Source organism: Suillus plorans (assembly GCF_016647745.1).
Source record: "Suillus plorans strain S12 chromosome Unknown HD556scaffold_5, whole genome shotgun sequence".
NCBI lineage: Eukaryota > Fungi > Basidiomycota > Agaricomycetes > Boletales > Suillaceae > Suillus > Suillus plorans.
Genome location: NW_024537389.1, coordinates 893,361 through 912,594, shown reverse-complemented (window position 1 = coordinate 912,594; position 19,234 = coordinate 893,361). Strand labels below are relative to the sequence as shown.

The following is a 19,234-nucleotide window of genomic DNA, read 5'->3' as shown; positions in this document are numbered from 1 at the left end:
AAGAATTTGAAGAACTTTTGAAAGGTAAATAGCTTGATGACACTATTGATCCCTCACTCAGAATAGACAATGAGTTCTTTTTGTTGTCATAGATATCTTGTTTAGCTTCCTACAGGCTCAGATATTAATATGAATACCCTAATAAGATCCTTCATATGATACTCCTGGGTGTTATCAAGTAATTTTGAGTGTGGAGAGTGTTTTTTCTTGAGAAAGCAAAGTTCATTCAAATTTTTCAGTACTAGCTTGAGTCTATTAACAAGGATGACATGAATACTTCCTGTCTAAATGCAGACTATATTTGTTACTATAAAGATAATTTGATTAGAAAGTATTTTAAAAGTTTAGCACAAGTTATGTCATTTATTATCCATAATCTCATTCCTCCAACAGTGCTTACTGCCTGGACAGCGATTGGTGAGCTTATCATATTGGTCTGGCATATAAGATTTTTGGTTACAGAAGCATATTCTATGAGTTCAATTTAATAGGAATAGGATCAGTACTTACCAATTTGAAGCCTCGATGTCATAGTTCTGTAACAATAAAATAGAATACAAGATATAAAAAAATGAAAATGATACTACTTAACAGTGTTCATAGTATTGGCACCCAAACCATAACATAAAAAGGTCCTTATGATGTCACAAAGATTATTTATAGAGAAGCAACATCTAAAACATAGGCTGACAACAGATTAGTAAATCAAATTACCCATACTGAAAACAAATGGACTAGTATGAGTCAGTTGACAATAGTAATAATGCACTGATAATGATAAGAGAAGTTCATTGAAACTCCAAGCTATAGCTGTAGCAAAGTATAAAATACTCAAGCAACAAATATATATTATCCATGATGAGAAGTATTATCCATAGTATAGGAAGACATACTTTTCTGATTAAATGCAGTACTAGACACCACATATTAAATAACAGGAAATCATTATTAGATAGTATATAATACAGGAAATAAGCTAACCATAAGACAAGACAATAATCAGCACTAGAAAGATAAATGTGAACTGGTATTAAATAACCTACTGGGAAAACTCAAAGCAACATATTTATTAGACACATTGGCTATGAACACATCAAGGCACAACACAGGTGTAGGCAAGGCCAGGGAGCCCACCAGGTACACTAATTAAATATATGATCATTGATATAGTATACTACTTTCATGCAGGGCACACTAGATGCTTTTGAAACTCTTGATGATGTATTAAGCAGGATGTACACCGGTGGCAGTCACAATCACAATGGCTGTTAAGACCGTGTGTGTGCTGTTCTTCACAATATAGATGTGCAAGGGTGGAACTTAGTGAGACCCCAGTTTTTGGAAGGACTAATGTGGGCTCGCACTTTGCTGAAGGATGCAGAGGAGCTGTCGACATTGGTTACAAAATTTGAGGGTCCGTGCACTACTTATCTCAAATCTGAATGTTCACATGTCCTTTGCACAACATGTCTATGGCTTGCAGCTGAGGAAGAAAATTTATCTCTCGCAGACCAAGACCCAGAAGTCCTTGATGATGCCCTATTCAATCACAGGCTAGTTTGGCAGTGTGTGTAATTACTATGTTCCTACGTATACTTGAATTATATCACGTGACACAATGAAAGTTGTTTGAACAAGGTTGCTTTATGTCAAATTTAAATACCATTATACCCTTCATCGAGAAAGAACGTTGTCGAAGATTTATCCAATACAATTGTCAGTTTATTGACGAAAACAATCAACATGCTGCTCAGCGCTGATGTAATGACGATACTCAAGATGATGCTCTACCCGGAAGCGTGTACCATGCTCACATGTCTATAGATGTCACACATAGGGACCGTCACTCAGTCAAGACCTCATACTTTCGTGCACCACAAGCCATGCCGGTGCCACATGTTACTTTATCTGTAATGCCACCGGAAGGAATATTGGAGGCTTTCAATTTCGACGTTGCACATGAAACTGGAGAGGAGAGATTCTTTTTGACCCAACAGTCATAGTCCAATCAGAACTAATGGAGTGCTTCAGAATCTTCGCCAATCCACTGAAACAGTCCAACAGCCCAGCTCACCGCCTATAAGCCTCCATCAGGGAGCTAAATCTCCTAGAAGACAGAATAATCATATATATGGATGGCTCATGCCTGAAAAATGGAAAAAAAAATGATGCACACTCTGGCAGTGGGATATGAATATCAGAAGAGAACAAAAGAAACAGGAAAATCAGAATACCTGGAGAAAAATATTCAAACCAAATAGCGGAATTAGTAGTGATCCTAGTTGCCCTACAACAAATGGAACCCTATATCCCAATAACCTTCATCACTGACTCAAGATATGTAATGGATGGACTCACAAAAAATGTAAACCAATGGGAAGACAGAGGGTGGATAGACATTGCAAATAGCAAATATATAAAAACAACAATATACCACCTAAGGAAAAGATCAGCACAAATGTCCTTTGTATAGATAAAAGGACACAATAGAGACCGCAGAAATGAATATGCAGACCAACTCATCCTGGAAGGAGTCAATAAGCCCACAGCAGACCACATAGATCTGACAATACCAAATGAATGGAACCTACAAGGAGTGAAACTCTCGTCAATAATGCAGGAAATAGCATACAAAGGCATAAGAGCCAAGAGTAAGGAGAAAAACTTACCAAGAAGAGCAACAACAAACAACCTCAATGTCACAAGGTTTGTAATACAAAAAGACGTTGAAAATGATGATGTAATATGGACTTGTTGCAGAAACAAAGACCTGCAAAAAATGATCTGTCAATTCCTATTCAAGTCCATCCATGGCACATACCGAATAGGTGAATACTGGCTGAATATATATAATTTCAAACACTGAGCGAGATGCACACACTGCCTGGCTGAAATAGAATCCCTGGAACATATAATGTTAGAATGTCCAAACAATGCCCAAACCACCATATGGAAGTTAGCAAAGGACCTTTGACCAGAAGAACATGAAGCCTGGCCATGAATCACCATAGGCACAATACTAGGCTGTGGTAACATTCACCTCAAATAACTAAACTCCAATGAACTGGAGAACAAAGCATCTGTGACTCCCACATAATCTCTGTATTTAGAAGTGATAATAGATAGCATTAACACCTGTAAAGCAACACAAATCCAGCGGCTACAAGCCTCCTCCAATATCTTTTCAATAAAGGCTGGCTTATAATGCTGTATAATAGGGTAACCAAGCATAGGCACATTAGCGCTGATGTAGTTCATGTCTCTGATGTTCAGATAAGTCTGCCTGTCATCTGAACTTTGTGCTCACTGGGTCGCACAATGAGCTCATGTATCTTGTATTAACTTGGACATATTGGGGGCGCATTTTGATAGCAAGCATAGTAAGTCACATAGTCAATTACAATACTAAGGTAGGCAAACTAGACTACTGAGAGTACACTACATGTCCCTAACTTCTTTCTCATCAGACAACTCAATGAACTCTGCACTTTTGGGAGTATAGTGATGGTTGGTGGAGATATTTTTTGCCTTCTTTGAGGGCTTGGTGTTTTCTTTGTTCATGGTAGTCAAGTTCTGCTATGTTAGCTTTGGCTTGGGCTGTTGTAAGCACTGCCCAGAAGCATTTTTGAGCCTTAAGAGTATTATGGAGCTTGCAAATCTCACTAACAGTCCCGATATTTGATGGACTGATAAACTTAATGCCCTGGGGCCATCCTAAGAGTTAGATGGCATAAGTTTCGACAATTGTAGTTTCGTAGTTGGTATAGTTCATCACAATGTATTTATTCCCAGTCACCGCAACTGTGAAAGACATTAGCTACAATTTGTATTCAAATTGATGTTCCTATGCACTCAGTTCATAAACAATTATCTTTCAAACTTGCTTGCGCATGGTTTCCAATGAGTCACGCTCATTTTAAATAGATCTGCATCATGGTTATTACCAACTGAATGCATCCCAGGTAACAAATGACTTACTTTCATTTTGGGTACATGCCCATTGTTCAAATTGATGAAGGTAATCAGCCATTGGGAGGTCATAAATGTCCTCCCAGAAGTCTTCCAAGTTATCAGTCTCATGCATTATGCTTTGAATTGTGTTGTTCACATGACCATGGACAACAAATAGAGATATGATATGTAAGTGCCAGTACAAGTATGCAAGTCGTCAAACTTTGGATTCACAAAGAATACCACAATGTGAGTTGAATACTTTTGAGATATGTAAGGGCATATCTCTTTGACAACACTTTCTGTTGTGATAGCCAAATTGTTTCCTCGGACATGAGTTATCTTCTACTCACGGTGCTTAGTGAGAGTTGCAGTATAACCTACCCTTTCATCCTTCATCAACTTTTTCATTTGAGGGTCCTTGGCAACCATCTCACACAGTTCAATCAAGGTATACTGGGAACCGACAGGTTAATCTGATTGCAATGAATAGTGTAAGTTTTGAGACATTGAGTCAAGGGATTCAACTTACTAGTATTCATCTCCTTGGCTTTGGCATGAATAAGGGTGTTAGTCAACTGGACCTTGCACATTATGTGATACTTGGTGTGACTATTAATCATGTAATTAATGTACTTGGAAGTGACATTGTGAGCATGCAAGAGAGACTCAATTTTGATTTTCTGGTCATCCAAGTGTACAGTGATAGCATTGTGTAAATGCCTTGACATCTCTGTCTTCTACTCCTTTTTGAGCATCTGACACTTGAGGTGATGGGGTCCAGGGTTGAATTATGGACCATGGAGGATTATGTGCCGCTTAGGTGGATGAATTGGTGTCACGAAGGGGGTCTAATTTCAGGCTTCCAGTAGGGGATGGCATACAAGAGGGAATAGTAGATTCACTTGAATCTGAGTCAGGTAAATTGTTGACAATGAGAAGAGTATAAATTCATGGAAATGTAGCTGCCCTGTTGATGGCCTCTAATTCTTCAGTTGAGAGAGGTATCATATACAATAATAGGTTCTCCCAGTTGATACTACAATCAAACAGGTGAGAATTTTCACCAAATACATTGGTGTCACCGTGTTAAGACCGTACACAAAGGGGAGGACTGATTCCAAGGGGCTTGGCTTCAGCTCATGCGCTGCGCCCCTTACCCGAGTATGTACCCTTAACTTCAGAATGAAGTCCAGTGAAAGTCCAGTGAAGTCCGAAGGACTTCCGGAGGAGTGTGGGAAACTTCAAAAGGACTTTCCGGACGAGTGCGAGAAACTTCTGGATGAGTGCGGGAAAGTTCTGGAGGAACTTCCGGAAATTACCATAGAGTTTTATCCTGACAGGGATATGTGTAATGGCTACTCAGGACAAGTCCTGAGGGGAAGCAAACAGAGGAAAGGCTGCAAGGACAAAGTCTGAAGCAGAATAGATCCAGAGGAACTTCCAGAAACTTGGAGGAATAGTGGATCAGAGGATCAGAGGATCAGAGGATCAGAGGAGCAGAGGAGCAGAGCTCTGGCCTAGAGAATGCCTCCCTAGGCCTGAGATGGATATTGACTAAGTTGGAGGACTAGAACTGATGTGAGGACTTAGTGTGAGATCTAGTGCGAGGACTAATATGATATTCAGACTGAGGAAGTACAGAGACTTTACAGGGTTTATATACTACAAAGGACATAACAGAGAATCAGTCAGCGCAGTGCGAGGCTATGTGAGGCTATGGACGGAGCACATGGAACACCTAACACTAGTGTGTCGGAACATAATAAAATGAAGACAGAAATGAATAAGGTCCAGGAAATGAGTACAGTCGGTTATAGGTATAACCGGATAACCAGAAACAGGTGATTACCATAAGGGGATGGGCGCTGATTTAAGGTTTGAGTTAGGACATGACAGATAGGTCGGATCCAGAGATGTGGATGTCAGATCAGATGTCTGGATATCGGATCCGGGAATTGGACAGATAGAGGAACTGAAGGTCTGGAGACATGGATGGGGGATCTGGAGCTCCGGATGAGGCGTGGGAATATCGTCGGATGTAGGTCCAGAATACGGGATATGACACACCGCCAGTTTAAGACTCAATTGACAGAATGTCAAGAATTGCTGCTGTTTCAAGACATTATTGAGTTGTAGAAATGTATCTTAAAAAACCACACTATCATGTTGATTGAGCATCCCTGTGAGATATGCTGGTTCACCAAGATTGATAAAATTTCCACTAATATTGAAGTTGTCTTCAGAGAAAATGAATTTCATTGTTGATGTATGCAGGAATGTGAGTAGTAAATGTGTATAGACCAAAATGCTGTGCATCATGTGATCAAAAACCTTGAAAAAACAGTATCAATATATTGTATTACAGTCATCATCAACAAAAAACTTAAAGTCACAGAATCATATTAGAGTGGCAGTACAACAACTAGCCTAGCACTCACCATATGAATTCATATTAGGAGCACCTGAGTCGAGAATGTTGTGGGGGCATTACAGTCAGCCTAGAGTCAAGTGGTGATAGTGAATAGAAGTAAATAAGAGATGAAGTTCCATACTAGAAATTGATTTTTCTTGGTGGACACTCTTGAGCTTAGGTGCTGAGAGTGTCGCGCTCCTTGTTCTCATGTGAGTTGAATCTTAAACTGATTAAACCACAAACTTAGCAAACTCATAGCAAACTTGTAGCAAACTCATAGCAAATGTATAGTGAAATCATACTGAACTTGTAGTGAACTCATAGTGAATTCGTTGAATTCATGTTGAACTCATAGCAAACTTGTTGGACTTATATCAAATATTATAAATACTGTGTAATCTTACAAAGAAATTACAAAGCATGACAGAAAGGGGCTGACTCTTCTCAGGGATTGGTCATGCAGAAGCTGACAAACCAAGCCTTTGGGTGAGCTGAATCATCCTTCTTACTAAGTACATTACAAACAAAGTTCAGTGTCTTACAAAGAACTTACAAAACATGATCAACCATGACTGAACATGTTGAGTCAGCTTAAATAATGTTACAAACCAGAATATTTTCCCAGTCACATGATGTGATGACAAATAAACTCTGGTGGCTGAAAGAAGCCAAATAAAAGCAAACAGTCAGACATAAATAAGGAGATACAAAACTTTGACAAACAAATCTGTGGCTGAAAGAAGCCAAATAGAAATAAATATATCTGACATGGTGTGAATCACATACCAAACAGTGTGAGACATACCTATGTGCAAATCCTTCTGTGAAGATATCATGTCTCTAATGGTCTGGTTATGGCACAATGTTAAGAATGTGCTCAAGGGTCGGATCCGAAGGGCTTAGCTTCAGCTCGTGTGCTGCGCCCCTTACCCGAGTACGTGCCCCTGACTTCCGAGGGTTGTCGAACGATGTCCGAAGTTTACCAGACGATGTCCGGAGGGCGTCGGGCGATGTCCGGAGTCCGATGTCCGATGCGTGGGAATTCCGGCGGACGTTCGGAAACAAGAGATAAGACTAATCCGGATGAAGTCTGAACTAGAAAGGAAACAGCAGAGGACTACCAGAGGTAGAGGCGGAGGTGACAAGTCTATAGGAGTCGATCCTAAGACGAGCGGAGGTCGACAAGAGAGAAACTCAAGTCGGACGGAGGAGGGAATGAGCAGAGTCTAAGATGATATTCGAACTAAGGATGTACATAGATTCTACAGGGTTTATATACTACTGAGGACTTATCGGAGAACAGAGATGCGCAGTCTGAAGCTATATGAAGCTGTGGACGGAGCATATAGAAAAGTCAAACGCTAGTCTATCGGAAAATAGTAAATGAACCCGGAGATTAGAACAGATGAAAATAAAGGCGGAAATGAAATGAGGTACGGAAAATGATATAGTCTAACTGGAGTAGGAACGTACAAAGGGATAAGGCATGGAAGTTAGACGCGGGTCGGATCCGGACATAGATAGACGTCGGCCGGATCTGGGCTTCCGGAAATGATGTGTGTGATAGGTCCGGGTCCGGAACGTGGGATATGACACACAATCGGACAACTATATCTGGAAGCACTTGCCATGTCTGTGGCTAAAGCAATTAGTATGTGTCTGACTGATCCTTTTCATTTTGTGGCTGTCTTTTATCTATGGCATCTTACATTGACATGACAAATCAGCACAAGTACGTGTAGATTATCTCAATGTTAGTGAACTGATGAGTAGTCATTTAAGATGGCACCATATAGTTGGCTCTCGAAGGAGCAGCAGACCTTTGTGCTCACCTACCATGAGAGTTTTCTTGAGTGCAAAAAAAGGGAAACTACAACAATTTCTGGCTATTCTTTTTCGAGAAGTGGGAAGAAAATTAACCAATCACTCTGGAAGACTCATTGGAGCCCCTAGATGAGAACACAAGACTTGAGCAGATAGCTAAGGCAAGGGATGCCCTTTAGATGGTAATATTTGTATCCTAATCAGTGTATTCAAATATTGGCTAATCAGGTATGAACCTAGTGTTTGATGGTCAAACTACACAATGACTTTGGTAATTCAAAGATAGGCTGTTGGGCAAACACTGCTGGGAATACCATTGTCAGCAAACTAATTAGCGACATCACCATTAAGTCAGGCAAGAATGCAACTGAGGTTTACACCAAGAAATATTATGCATCGCGGGTGCAGCCTGTAGTCAAGGAGGAACTCGGTGCCATAAAGAACATACTTGACATACCTGAACCCAAAAAGTGGGCAATTCAGGTTGTTCACAAACAACTAGTAACCTGCTGGGAGAATGAAAGTGTGGAGGTGAAGACAAAGGGAACCACTATGCCTAATCTGAATGAGACATCACTGCCAGACACATAGGTGCAGGTAGCCTTGCCAATCCATAACTCCCTCACATATTCTGCTATGGATATCACAACTAATACATTACTTGCTACTATCTCTTCAGATCTACTTCCACACCCAATACATTACTCATGCTGTCAGAACCATCCTTGTTGCATTTAGAAATGTTAGGCACACTTTTGGGACAGTCCACTTACAACTTCTTCCAATTTGCTCCCTCTGATCTTTAAGATGACGACATTGATCTAGACTTCAATAGTACATTCATACTGATGCCGCCCAACTACAATCTACCATCTCTGTTACCTCCCTCTTCTCCAATACAGTCTTTGCCCACTTCCTCTTGGATGAATTGGTTTCCTTCTTCAGGATTCTCTCTAATTTCTACCTCGAGAACTACTCATGATATCTCATCCTGCAATGTGGCAGACTTTAGTTTTGCTGCTCCATACAACAATGTCTCTGCTTCCATGGCAACTCCTGCTCCTACACACACTCCAACTTTGATAGAAATCACTACTTCTGTGCAACCATCTACAGTTGTGCCTGAACCTTCCACCACAGAACCTATTATGGCCACTCCTTCTCTGCCCACCACAGTTGGTGAGGTGTTACTAGTGACAACAAAGGCTTCCAAATGCAAGTCCATGAAGAGCAACACACATCTCAAGACAGTCTCTGCAAAGCGTCAGAAGAGGGAGGATATAGTGGTTTTATCCACTGAGAGCTCGCAGCCCATTGAGGGAGGCCGAGGTAAACAACAGCACTTCTAGTCATCCCGGGCTGCTGCTGTCAATATAATTGGTACAACTCAGGTAAAATCTTCCATGTTCATTCATAGCTGCTCTTGTTAGCATACTGTAATTGGCTTCCTAGTGTACTACATATATGTATTGCTTGAGTCTGTTATGTAATGCCTCATCCTGTGTGAATGGAAATCCTGGAAATCATGTCATGTATGCTACTTGTAATGCTACCACCATACTAAGGACTGAAACACCCAAGCTCATAGCTGAGCAGTATTGACTTTTGACTTGGTGGACTTGGTCAAATTTCTCAAGGTTGGACTTAGTCAAATTTCTGTAGCATTTGAGCTCAACTGATAAATTACTAACTTAAATTTCTGTACTTAGATCTTAGATCCAGTTTTATCTAGCTCTAGGGTGGCTGACACATTCTAACAGGTTGGGCTAAGCCAAGCATTAGCTTGAGGGTGGTACACTAGTACGGTGGAGTTATTGGGAGGGTGGGATATCTGCTCACAAAATTCAAACATATCAAGGACTTGATAAGTGCTAATATGACAATATTTTCAGTAAAGAAATTTGGTGGGCTGCATAACCTAGCACCAGTATAACTGAAAATAGGTGCTGACAAAAAAAAGGAAGCATAGGAGACACAATAAAAATAGATTTGAGCAAATGTAGCCAATATCAGAAGCAAAGGAAACAAGGTATATGCTTAACTAAGCTTGATGGAAGCCAAGAACCTAGACTGGCAGCTGCTAGGTAGGATCCTCCACTGATACATCACTGCTATATCTGCTAGTAATTCTTGGTAGTACAATGATTCATGTATCACCCTCACGTTGATATTACTAGGTTTATAATGTATCATTCTCACAGTATAGCCTGTGCGTCTGGTATACCTTAAAGTAAAGATCCATAGCGCTGCTGTTACGCACTCAAATAGGTCTGTTATGCGGAGCCCTAAGAGGGGTGTCGTCCGCTAACATTCGTGACGTAACTGGAAGGATCCGGTGTAGTGAGTGAGACTGGCGATGTCGAGTCGGCAGCTATCACAGATGCGCATGTCATGTAACTTCTAAGACAGATGTCTCTGAAGTCACTGAAGTCGAAGTAAGGACTAGTCTAGTCCAAATGATGACCGTCGATTGAGGTAGACTTAGATGCAACGAGCACCTAAGAAAGTCGTACTAGAGACAAGAGCTGAGAGGCTCTTGAAGGAAGTAGTTTTGAGGGAAGATTGAGTAGATTCAAGTTAAGGAATCTAGTACAGGATGACCGACTACTTATACTAAGTGGAAAGGGTTGAGGGCTGGGTTACCGTACTGTAGGTAAGGGTAGAGGGGAAACGGGAAGGGTATAGGTATGCTGGCAACACAGCCTAATTAGTGATGGGAGGTCAAATGCAGAATGAGACCAAGGAACATTGGTCCAAACCAATGGTAGTAATACAGTGCACAGCAGGTGCGAGTCAGAGGGAACAGGAAAGGAAAGCCACATTGGTGGTATGAGTCAGGACGAGTCATAGTGCCAGGGCACGTGTGCACATTGGTGCGTTATCAGAGATAAGGTTGAGGATGGGGTGGAGACGAGGGACGGGAACGGTCCCGAGGATCTGGTCAACGGATATTCGGTAAAGGAGTGTGAGCCGGTAGATGGTGAGGGCGAGGATGAAGGGAAAATGATAGGAGGGCCACGTGACCGATGTTACTTGTAACAGCTGCAAGATGCCAGGGAAGACTAAGGGAGTTGTGAGACATCTGTACACACATTGCGTAACAGGTCAAAGTTGGCAAGGAAGGCATAGTTAACAACCTGCTCCTACTGCAGTATTTGTCAGGGAGGGGACATTGCACTAGCAATGATGTTATAAGTGTTAAGGGCATACACCAGAGAGAGGCACATACTTTCGAACACCCTCAAATGCAAAGCCAACTCCCTCACCTATATCCTCACATCCGAGAAAGCGATGGCACCGCTTATAAGATACATCAATAGTACAGAACGATTCAAACCCACATTCGGTGAGCTCCCATTAACCTAAAGAACAGTAATTCACGCAAGCACTGCAACAGATCAGAATACATACACGAAAAACACACTAATATGTACCACCAAATGTACTAACACACCCACACTCTGAGACCGGAGGGAATGGCGCTCACAGGATGAAAGCCAATGTAAGAAGGAGAGAGTAGAAGGAAAGAAGGCCCAAGATCATCAAAATGCGCACACATCAAGAAATGCGCCATACCATGCCAACCAACCTACCATACCAACTCCCCATCACATACTCCCCCTGTATGAAATCAGTGTCGGCCTTTGCCCGACAATATGCTGATGGAGTATGCGTTCAACCACATACCAAACGCATAAGATTACATACATACATACGATAGTAAAACGGGAGCAAGCCCCCCGAGTTAAAGGGCTAAGTCCAACATAGGGTCTACGACCCCAATGGATAATAAACTGGATTTAAAAATAAAATAAAAAGTGTTAAGGGCAGATCTGATAGCCACAGAGCAGGTCTGCAATGCTTTAGCAATATGATTATGTAGTTTATAATCTCGAGCAACACCAAAATCAGTGCTAGTGAGTGAGACTTCATAGGACCTTACCTGTCCCTGCCCTGTTCATCCTCGTAAGTTCAAAAATCTGTGCTACAACCAGACCCTCCAGATAGTCCAGTGCATGTTGGTATCTCCTGTTCACTACAAGCTTCCCCACCTTCTACTATTTCATTTCTTCTAGAATCCAGCACATAGTAACATCCAGCTTACATTCACGTGCTTGAACAAGCTTTAAGTTCCTCTTGTAATCCTCAACAGCATGATGTCATGTGCTTTTGGCCTTGCATGTGGCATGAGCCTGGGTATCATAGGATGTAACATCCTGATGTGAGTCCATTTGAAAGATGGACATTGCAGTGTTGAGAGCAAGACTGTGATAAAAGTTTTATCAATATAGGATACATAGTACAATAAAAAAAGCCCACCTGCTCACACTCAGATTTACTAACCTCTGCCAGTATTTCATCTGTAATGTTTCTTCTTCAGGCTCTCATGTCAATCCTTTCAGATAAGCTTTTTCTTTGTCTAGTCAAAATTCAAACATGCTATCATTCATGACACCAAGATCTTGCATGACCTTTGGTAGTACAGTATCACTGTTTGCTAAGATGTCAAGGGCTTGCTTGTAATTACTGTACAGAAAATTGACTAGTCACATAATGATTGTGTCAGCCACTGGCAGCACTCGCAGATGATAAGTTTACTTACAAAGATTTGCATATACCTCAAAATCATTGTTGTGATCGAAATAAGAGTCGATGGCCTATTGACAGTAGAATATATTGGCATAATGTAGAGCAGATGCAAGGGAATTGGACTTGGAGAATGTGCATTTGCACATTTCCAGGCCCTCAATTCTGAGACCTTTAATGTAAGTTGTCAAGGAAAAAAGCTGACATAAGTGTTAGTATGAGTGTCCATGGAATGCACCAATAAGACATGTGTGATGAAGTGAGCATACAAGTGGTCTGAGTGGACTGTGATTGAGTGTGATCTTGAATTAACATACAATACAATACGTAGTATGTCTGAGATGCTAGTTAGGTGAGTCCCATTGGAGAGATTTCATTACCATAATGGCTACATTCTGTTTAATTTGAAGGTATACATCAAAAGCAATAGAAAATTAGTGTGATAAAGTAGCAGTGAAATTCAACCTGCATATATTTAGTGAGCACAAAGACTGAAAGGCAAAAAAACATACCCCATGTAAATCATACATAGTTTTAACAAACACTTGGATGGAAAGATAAGGGCTTCTAATGTGTACCACATGATATAGTTCAAGAGCTTCAGTAGTGATGCCCACCACTGGCAATATTGGAGAGCAAGGTAGGTGTCATGTCATATCCCACATTTCAGACCTACATTCAACAATGTTCCCACACCTCATCTGGACCTCTGGATCCCATATCCATATCTCCAGACCTTCAGTCCTCTTCTCTAGATCCAACCTATATTTCATATACCAATCCAAACCTTAAATCAGCGCCCATCCCCTTATGGTAATCACCTGTCTCAGGTCTTTGGTTATCTCTTTTTCCGTTTTGCTTATTAAGCCTGGTATGAGTTTCATCTCCGAGTTTATTTCCTTATTTACTAATACATTTCCACATGCTCATACATAGCCTTACCCCTCTGCTTATTAATCTGCACAGATTTGCCTCCAGTATGTATACTCCTGTAGAAACTCCTGTATTTCCTCAGTCTGAATATCATATTAGTCCTCACACTAGATCTCACTCCAAGTCCTCATACTAGTTCCTTCCTTGTGAATATCCACCTTAGGCCTAGGGAGGAATTCTCTAGGCTGGAGCTCCACACCTCTGATTCTGAACTCCTCTGAGTTTCCAGACATTTCTCCAGAACTTTCCCATGGTCTTCCAGAGCTATTCTGCTTTAGACTTTGTTCCTGCAGCCTTTTCTCTGTTTGCAACTAGTGGTGTCTTGTTACTTAAGGGTCTTATATAAAAGTTTGTGTATAATGACAACACAATTATACATGATGAAGACTATAATTCCACAGTCTCTAACTTTTCTACTTTGTGGGAGGTAATGTGGTGAGTTCTTGGGAGGATTTAGTTTGTTGTCCTCTTCTTGTGTAGTCTTATACAAAGTGTTGTGGAATGTTCTGTGTTCTGGATAATTCGTTAGGTTTGTTTCAGCCTAGTAGGTTGTGTTTCAACCTATGAAAGTCTGTTTCAACTTTGTTGTCCTTAGATTCGTGTCTCACTTTCCGTTGAAAGAGAGAGTCTTATGTATACATGTAAAGCTTAGAATTTATATAGCCAACCCCTGTAAGGTAGTATATAACTTTTTAGAGTAGAATAATGATATGTCCTATGGTGTGAATCACTTAGAGGCCGCTTACTTTGTGCAAATATTTTGACTGTTCAAAAAAGGTCAGAATCTTAATCTCTCTTGGGAAAACACTCCTTTCAAAGGTAGGAACAAAATCCTAAGATAGATTTTTCATTGGATCAAAACTGAGTGAGCAAAATATTTCAGTCAGGTCCAATTTGGCGCATGGGTACTATTGCTACCAAACACTTAGTCAAATGCGCTCGCAACAGCATCTGGAATGCGTCTATGTGATTTATACGTTGTGGAACTGAATTTACGGACTTGTATTTGGGCATCTTTGGTATCCAGTCCTGACCGGTAAGCCTCCATCCAGCGGTACATCCGGTGTTCCCACCTATGAATCGTTTGAAGAGGAACTGAGGCTAATGCTTTTGGCATGTTCTCCTTCAGCATGTCGAAAGTATAGTCGCAATTGTCATAAAGATATTTTTTCACCATACCCCAAAAGAACTCAATGAAATTGAGCTTGCAATGAAACTTTGGCAAGAAAAGGCATAAATGACCAGCTGCCTTGATTACTTCCTGCACCAGAGACCTTTGTTCACGAAAATCTTCTTGAAGTTCCAAGATGTGTTTGTTGCAACAATTGGTTGCATCAGCATTGCACCTGTTTTCGCACTTGCTATGAAGCTGTGGCTGATACAGACCCCGTTCAGTGAGGACTGCTTTAATTTCTTTCGGCTGATTTGGGTATTTGGGATGTCCGTCGGGAAAAATCATTGACTGAACAAATTTTCCCTGTCCATTCTAGTACCATCCGCTGCGCATACAGGCCTGTTTGCCACCTGGTTTTACATTCATGTGTGAGGTGAGCAGTGCATCTTCTGAATATGCTGAGTGGCCTTGTGAGTTATCGATCAGGAATAATGCTTGATGGCCTGCACCATGCACCCTTTCGAAGGCCAGAATTATTTTTTTGGTCAACTGTAACATTGCACATATGATTACTAATGACGCAGTGAAATATAGAATTAACAGCATACCTGCTTCACGAAGTGCTCTCCTGTCCAATACCCTTCGTAATTTTTCCCATATTCGAGAGTCTGACTTGCTTCCTTCAGCCAACCAGTAGTTGAGCAGATTACATCGCTCTTATGGACACCACAACCAACACCCTTCTTTCATAGACAATGTTCATCACCAAAAACCCAGCTCTTGCTACTCAAATCATTTGCTTGTGCTGTCATTTCGTCATGTTCAACAAGAATGAGTCGCTGCTCAACATAATTTGCAGGTTGCACCTCCAATTCTTTTTCCACATCTCCAATGTAACGAATAAATCTTGGTTCGTGTTTCTTCATCATTGGCAGAAAGTGGTCCTGGCGGTACAAGACAACATCTGGTCTGTCATGACCATCAAAATATAAACCTTTTTTGTGTGAGATATATCGAAAACCTCAAGCCTGAAGCCCTTGCATCCCTCCAACAAACTTTGTCTTTTTTGCTTTCAGCAACTTCTCCAAATCCTTGAATGTGCTCTCCAAGTCTTCCAGTTGCTGTTTCCTTTTTCTCTCTCATTGCACACAATATGGGATATCAAGCTTCTGCTGCTTGCAAAGTGGAACTGCTGGCTGGCGGCAACCTGGACTCGCAGATTTTTCTGTATGTGTATCGTTGCCTTCACTATCATCTGTCGTGCTATCTTCATCATTCGAAAGATCAGAAGGATAATTGACCAGATCAGCAAGATTCTGATTTTCGGTGGTGGGTTCCATTGTAATGGTGTTTGCAGGAGGTCCAGGACCTGTTGAATTTGTTCGTCTCATGACATCTGGACCCTCCGACTCGCAAGAAGTGGCCTTGAAAAAGTTGTGCATCATGGATATTTGAGGATCCTTACTGAGTACATTGTCAGTACTATTGATATTTCAAAACTGAAATGACCCACTAACGAGCTTTTGGCCTCCTCATGAATTGCTGCTTGATTTTGTGTCTCCTTTGCTCTCCGTTGTTGTGTCCGCTGTGAGTTACCTGTGTAACCCAATGCATGGTTTTTCTCTGCTTTCTTCCATTCAACAGCTGATTTCTTCATTGCAATCTAAGCGTATTTCGGGAATGCCTCAAGAGCTTTATCATGAGCTGAGCTCATGTAAATTTGCATCAAGCTCGTCTCCTTCCAGTTCAACCATGCTATCCCTGTCACTTTCTGACCCATCGGACCACTCTGACTCTGTCGCAGAATCATATTCAGTGTCGGAGAACTGAAAGTTCACACCTCCAGTATATCCACAGTCCTGTTTGCTGGAGGAGTCATAATCGATCTCAATCACTGCAGGGTTGGATGTGGCAGGCACAGTGTTGGAGTCACTGGTTTTTCGAGCAGCGCAGGGCCATCTTGCAGCTCTTGCATGAGCGGCAGCAGCCCTCTGTTGTTTAGTGATCATAGTGCTACTACACAGACTCAATGTACTGTATTTTCATTAAAATTTTCAGCTCGTCAAACTAGTACATTTTTGAACCATGCTGACATCAATTTCCGATTTTTTCGCCTTCGATTTGGCACTTGCACAAAGTAAGTGGCCTCTAAGTGATTTGCACCATAGTTTTACTTCAAGGCACTGTGGCTGCACTTTTATTCTTACGTACTTTCAAACAGTTTGAAAGAAGAATGAACAATGAGAAGTTATATTTCATGGGTAAAATGGGTTCCTTTTATACCTTTTGGGAACCCCCTTAATAAGCATGATTTATCAGATGAATTAGTAAGAATGTGACTTACAAACCAGGTGATGAATCAGCTTTTACTAATATATTTTTGAGGCCCAGCTGGTGGATAAAAGTTACCAGCATTATTAGCAACTAATTCCCAAATCTTTGTAAGGCCTAGCTGGTGGATGACAGTTGCTGGCATTGGCAACCAATCCTCAAATCTTTTTGAGACCCAGCCAGTGGATGAGAATCAACATACATATCTCATTGGCAGACACTAATCATCTGGATTGCATCAAGCTGTCACAAGTACTACATATGCACAAAAGGTCTACTATGGGCATATTTAAAGATTGTCGCTGAGAACAGTGCAGTTCTAGTCCTTAACTTGGGACCACAAATTATTAGGGCCAGAAAGGGCCACCTGGAATAGGAACCACCTGCACTCTTCCTTTATTGTACTGAATCATATATATGTCATGCACCTTCTGGAATGAAGGGTGGGATTTTTGAATGTTGCCACTCATAAAATTAGTTTATTCAGCAACATCAGTCCTTCAACAATTATTAACATTATCAGAAGTACTGATTGACGACACTTACCAATGGTAGAATACTTCTACTTCTTGTCCGACAGTGACCACCCAAAAGCCCTCTGGACCTATACCTGCACATGGTGGCAGGATCTTGCTGGGCTTAGGAACCACCAGAATATAAGAAGGGAATTGTGTGGCTGTTGGTACTGGAAATCTAATTGCAGCTTCTTATGTCAGTGAGCTAGCTGGATAGTCTCTTGCACGGTCTTGCACGTCCAAGTAATAGTGTCCAATGATGAACCTATTCCTGAGTATGAGCTTGTGGTTCCATTTGGAAGGGAGATATACATATCTGAGAGGGTAATACTTTCAAGCAAGTGATGGAGGTCTTGAATATGGTCATCATTAGTGATAGCAGATGGTGATGGACTGTGTGACATAGAAGATTTGAAAAGGAAACACCCAACAATGATACTAGAAGGTAGGAGATTGGTGTCACAATGATTAGTCATGATATGACACTGTAGGTCCTGATCAGTGGTCTGGTTCTTTGAGAATCATGCAAGGATTAGTTACATGTAAATATTCATTTGAAAATTATCCCTGGTATACATATGTCAGTAAGATATGCGGGATTCTGGGATACATAAGACTCGATGGGTTCGGAGTAACTTGTCCCTGCAGTCCATCCAGCACATAGGATTGTTGAGGGACAAAAATAGACTCCCCACTAACAGTGTCTCTAGGGTAGTCAAGTATAGGACACTGGTCCAGCAAGCAGCCAGTTGCCAAGAGCGCTGTGAAACACATCTACAAAGTAAGTTGTATATATATAAAGTAGTTAAAAAAGGTTTAATTAAAAGTACTTACCTTTATAAAGCAATGACTATCAATGAGTGTTGAGACCTTGCAGAAACCATCCACTTCAGTCACCCCTCTCAAGGTACCTCTTAGGTACATATATTCTAACTTAAAATCCCACCTAAGGGGTATAATCTTAGATGGTATTCCCATGCAATACAGGTTGTAACCTGGGCCATTCCAATACTTTCTCTGAGAAACCTGGGCTCACTGGGCCAATGTATATAGTCTGTCCCATGACCCATCTGGGATGTCCCAAGTCCCTTATGATTTTAATAACCAGGGGGTGCCAGGGGTCACTTCTAATAAAAGATTGCCTACACATTCAGACACTCAGAGTATAGTATTTGTCTGCAATCAATGGTGTTGTGGAGGTCTGTCATATAGCATATATGTGTGAAGGAGGGTAGTGTAACATACTTGCTATCCTGACTATATGACCAGCATATTACTACAGAACAACATATAGACATAGCCTTTGTCCTGATGCTCTGATGCTGAAACTTTGATACATATGATGCGGAATAGCCCAACACTTTTCACATAGTTGTTGGGCCATCCCAGGGCTATAATACACATGATGTGGGATAGCCCATACCTAGTTGATATAGTCACTGGGATGGCCCGGCACCCTGATACACATGATGCGGGATGGCCCAACACCCTGATACTGTTAAGACCATGCACAAAGGGTAGGACTGGATCCGAGGGGCTTGGCTTCAGCTCATGCGCTGCGCC

The 19,234-nt window shown here is 41.3% G+C and overlaps 6 protein-coding genes across 6 annotated transcripts; 4 read left to right on the top strand and 2 right to left on the bottom strand.

Annotated features, from left to right (window-relative positions):
* Window positions 1–245: 245 nt before the first annotated feature.
* Window positions 246–470, top strand: HD556DRAFT_1199420 (uncharacterized protein; the record flags this gene model as incomplete). The annotated part of the gene is made up of 1 exon (XM_041296350.1): window positions 246–470. A coding segment is annotated over one exon (225 nt), but the record flags the coding sequence as incomplete, so codon positions are not given.
* A 791-nt stretch (window positions 471–1,261) lies between these two features.
* HD556DRAFT_1304155 (uncharacterized protein) lies at window positions 1,262–2,003 on the top strand (the record flags this gene model as incomplete). The annotated part of the gene is made up of 4 exons (XM_041299659.1): window positions 1,262–1,280; window positions 1,304–1,414; window positions 1,484–1,567; window positions 1,780–2,003. The coding sequence occupies 4 exons, from the start codon at window positions 1,262–1,264 to the stop codon at window positions 2,001–2,003; spliced, it is 438 nt and encodes a 145-aa protein (XP_041165815.1).
* A 1,864-nt stretch (window positions 2,004–3,867) lies between these two features.
* On the bottom strand, window positions 3,868–4,682 carry HD556DRAFT_1304154 (uncharacterized protein; the record flags this gene model as incomplete). Its single annotated transcript, XM_041299658.1, has 3 exons — window positions 3,868–3,947; window positions 3,979–4,059; window positions 4,484–4,682. The coding sequence occupies 3 exons, from the start codon at window positions 4,680–4,682 to the stop codon at window positions 3,868–3,870; spliced, it is 360 nt and encodes a 119-aa protein (XP_041165814.1).
* Window positions 4,683–8,437: 3,755 nt separating this feature from the next.
* Window positions 8,438–8,782, top strand: HD556DRAFT_1304153 (uncharacterized protein; the record flags this gene model as incomplete). The annotated part of the gene is made up of 1 exon (XM_041299657.1): window positions 8,438–8,782. One exon carries the CDS (start codon window positions 8,438–8,440, stop codon window positions 8,780–8,782), a length of 345 nt encoding a protein of 114 aa, XP_041165813.1.
* A 257-nt stretch (window positions 8,783–9,039) lies between these two features.
* HD556DRAFT_1437976 (uncharacterized protein) lies at window positions 9,040–9,540 on the top strand (the record flags this gene model as incomplete). The annotated part of the gene is made up of 1 exon (XM_041305779.1): window positions 9,040–9,540. One exon carries the CDS (start codon window positions 9,040–9,042, stop codon window positions 9,538–9,540), a length of 501 nt encoding a protein of 166 aa, XP_041165812.1.
* Window positions 9,541–15,197: 5,657 nt separating this feature from the next.
* Window positions 15,198–16,834, bottom strand: HD556DRAFT_1304152 (uncharacterized protein; the record flags this gene model as incomplete). The annotated part of the gene is made up of 6 exons (XM_041299656.1): window positions 15,198–15,374; window positions 15,434–15,505; window positions 15,599–15,819; window positions 15,976–16,289; window positions 16,343–16,488; window positions 16,577–16,834. 6 exons carry the CDS (start codon window positions 16,832–16,834, stop codon window positions 15,198–15,200), a joined length of 1,188 nt encoding a protein of 395 aa, XP_041165811.1.
* Between the last annotated feature and the right edge of the window lie 2,400 nt (window positions 16,835–19,234).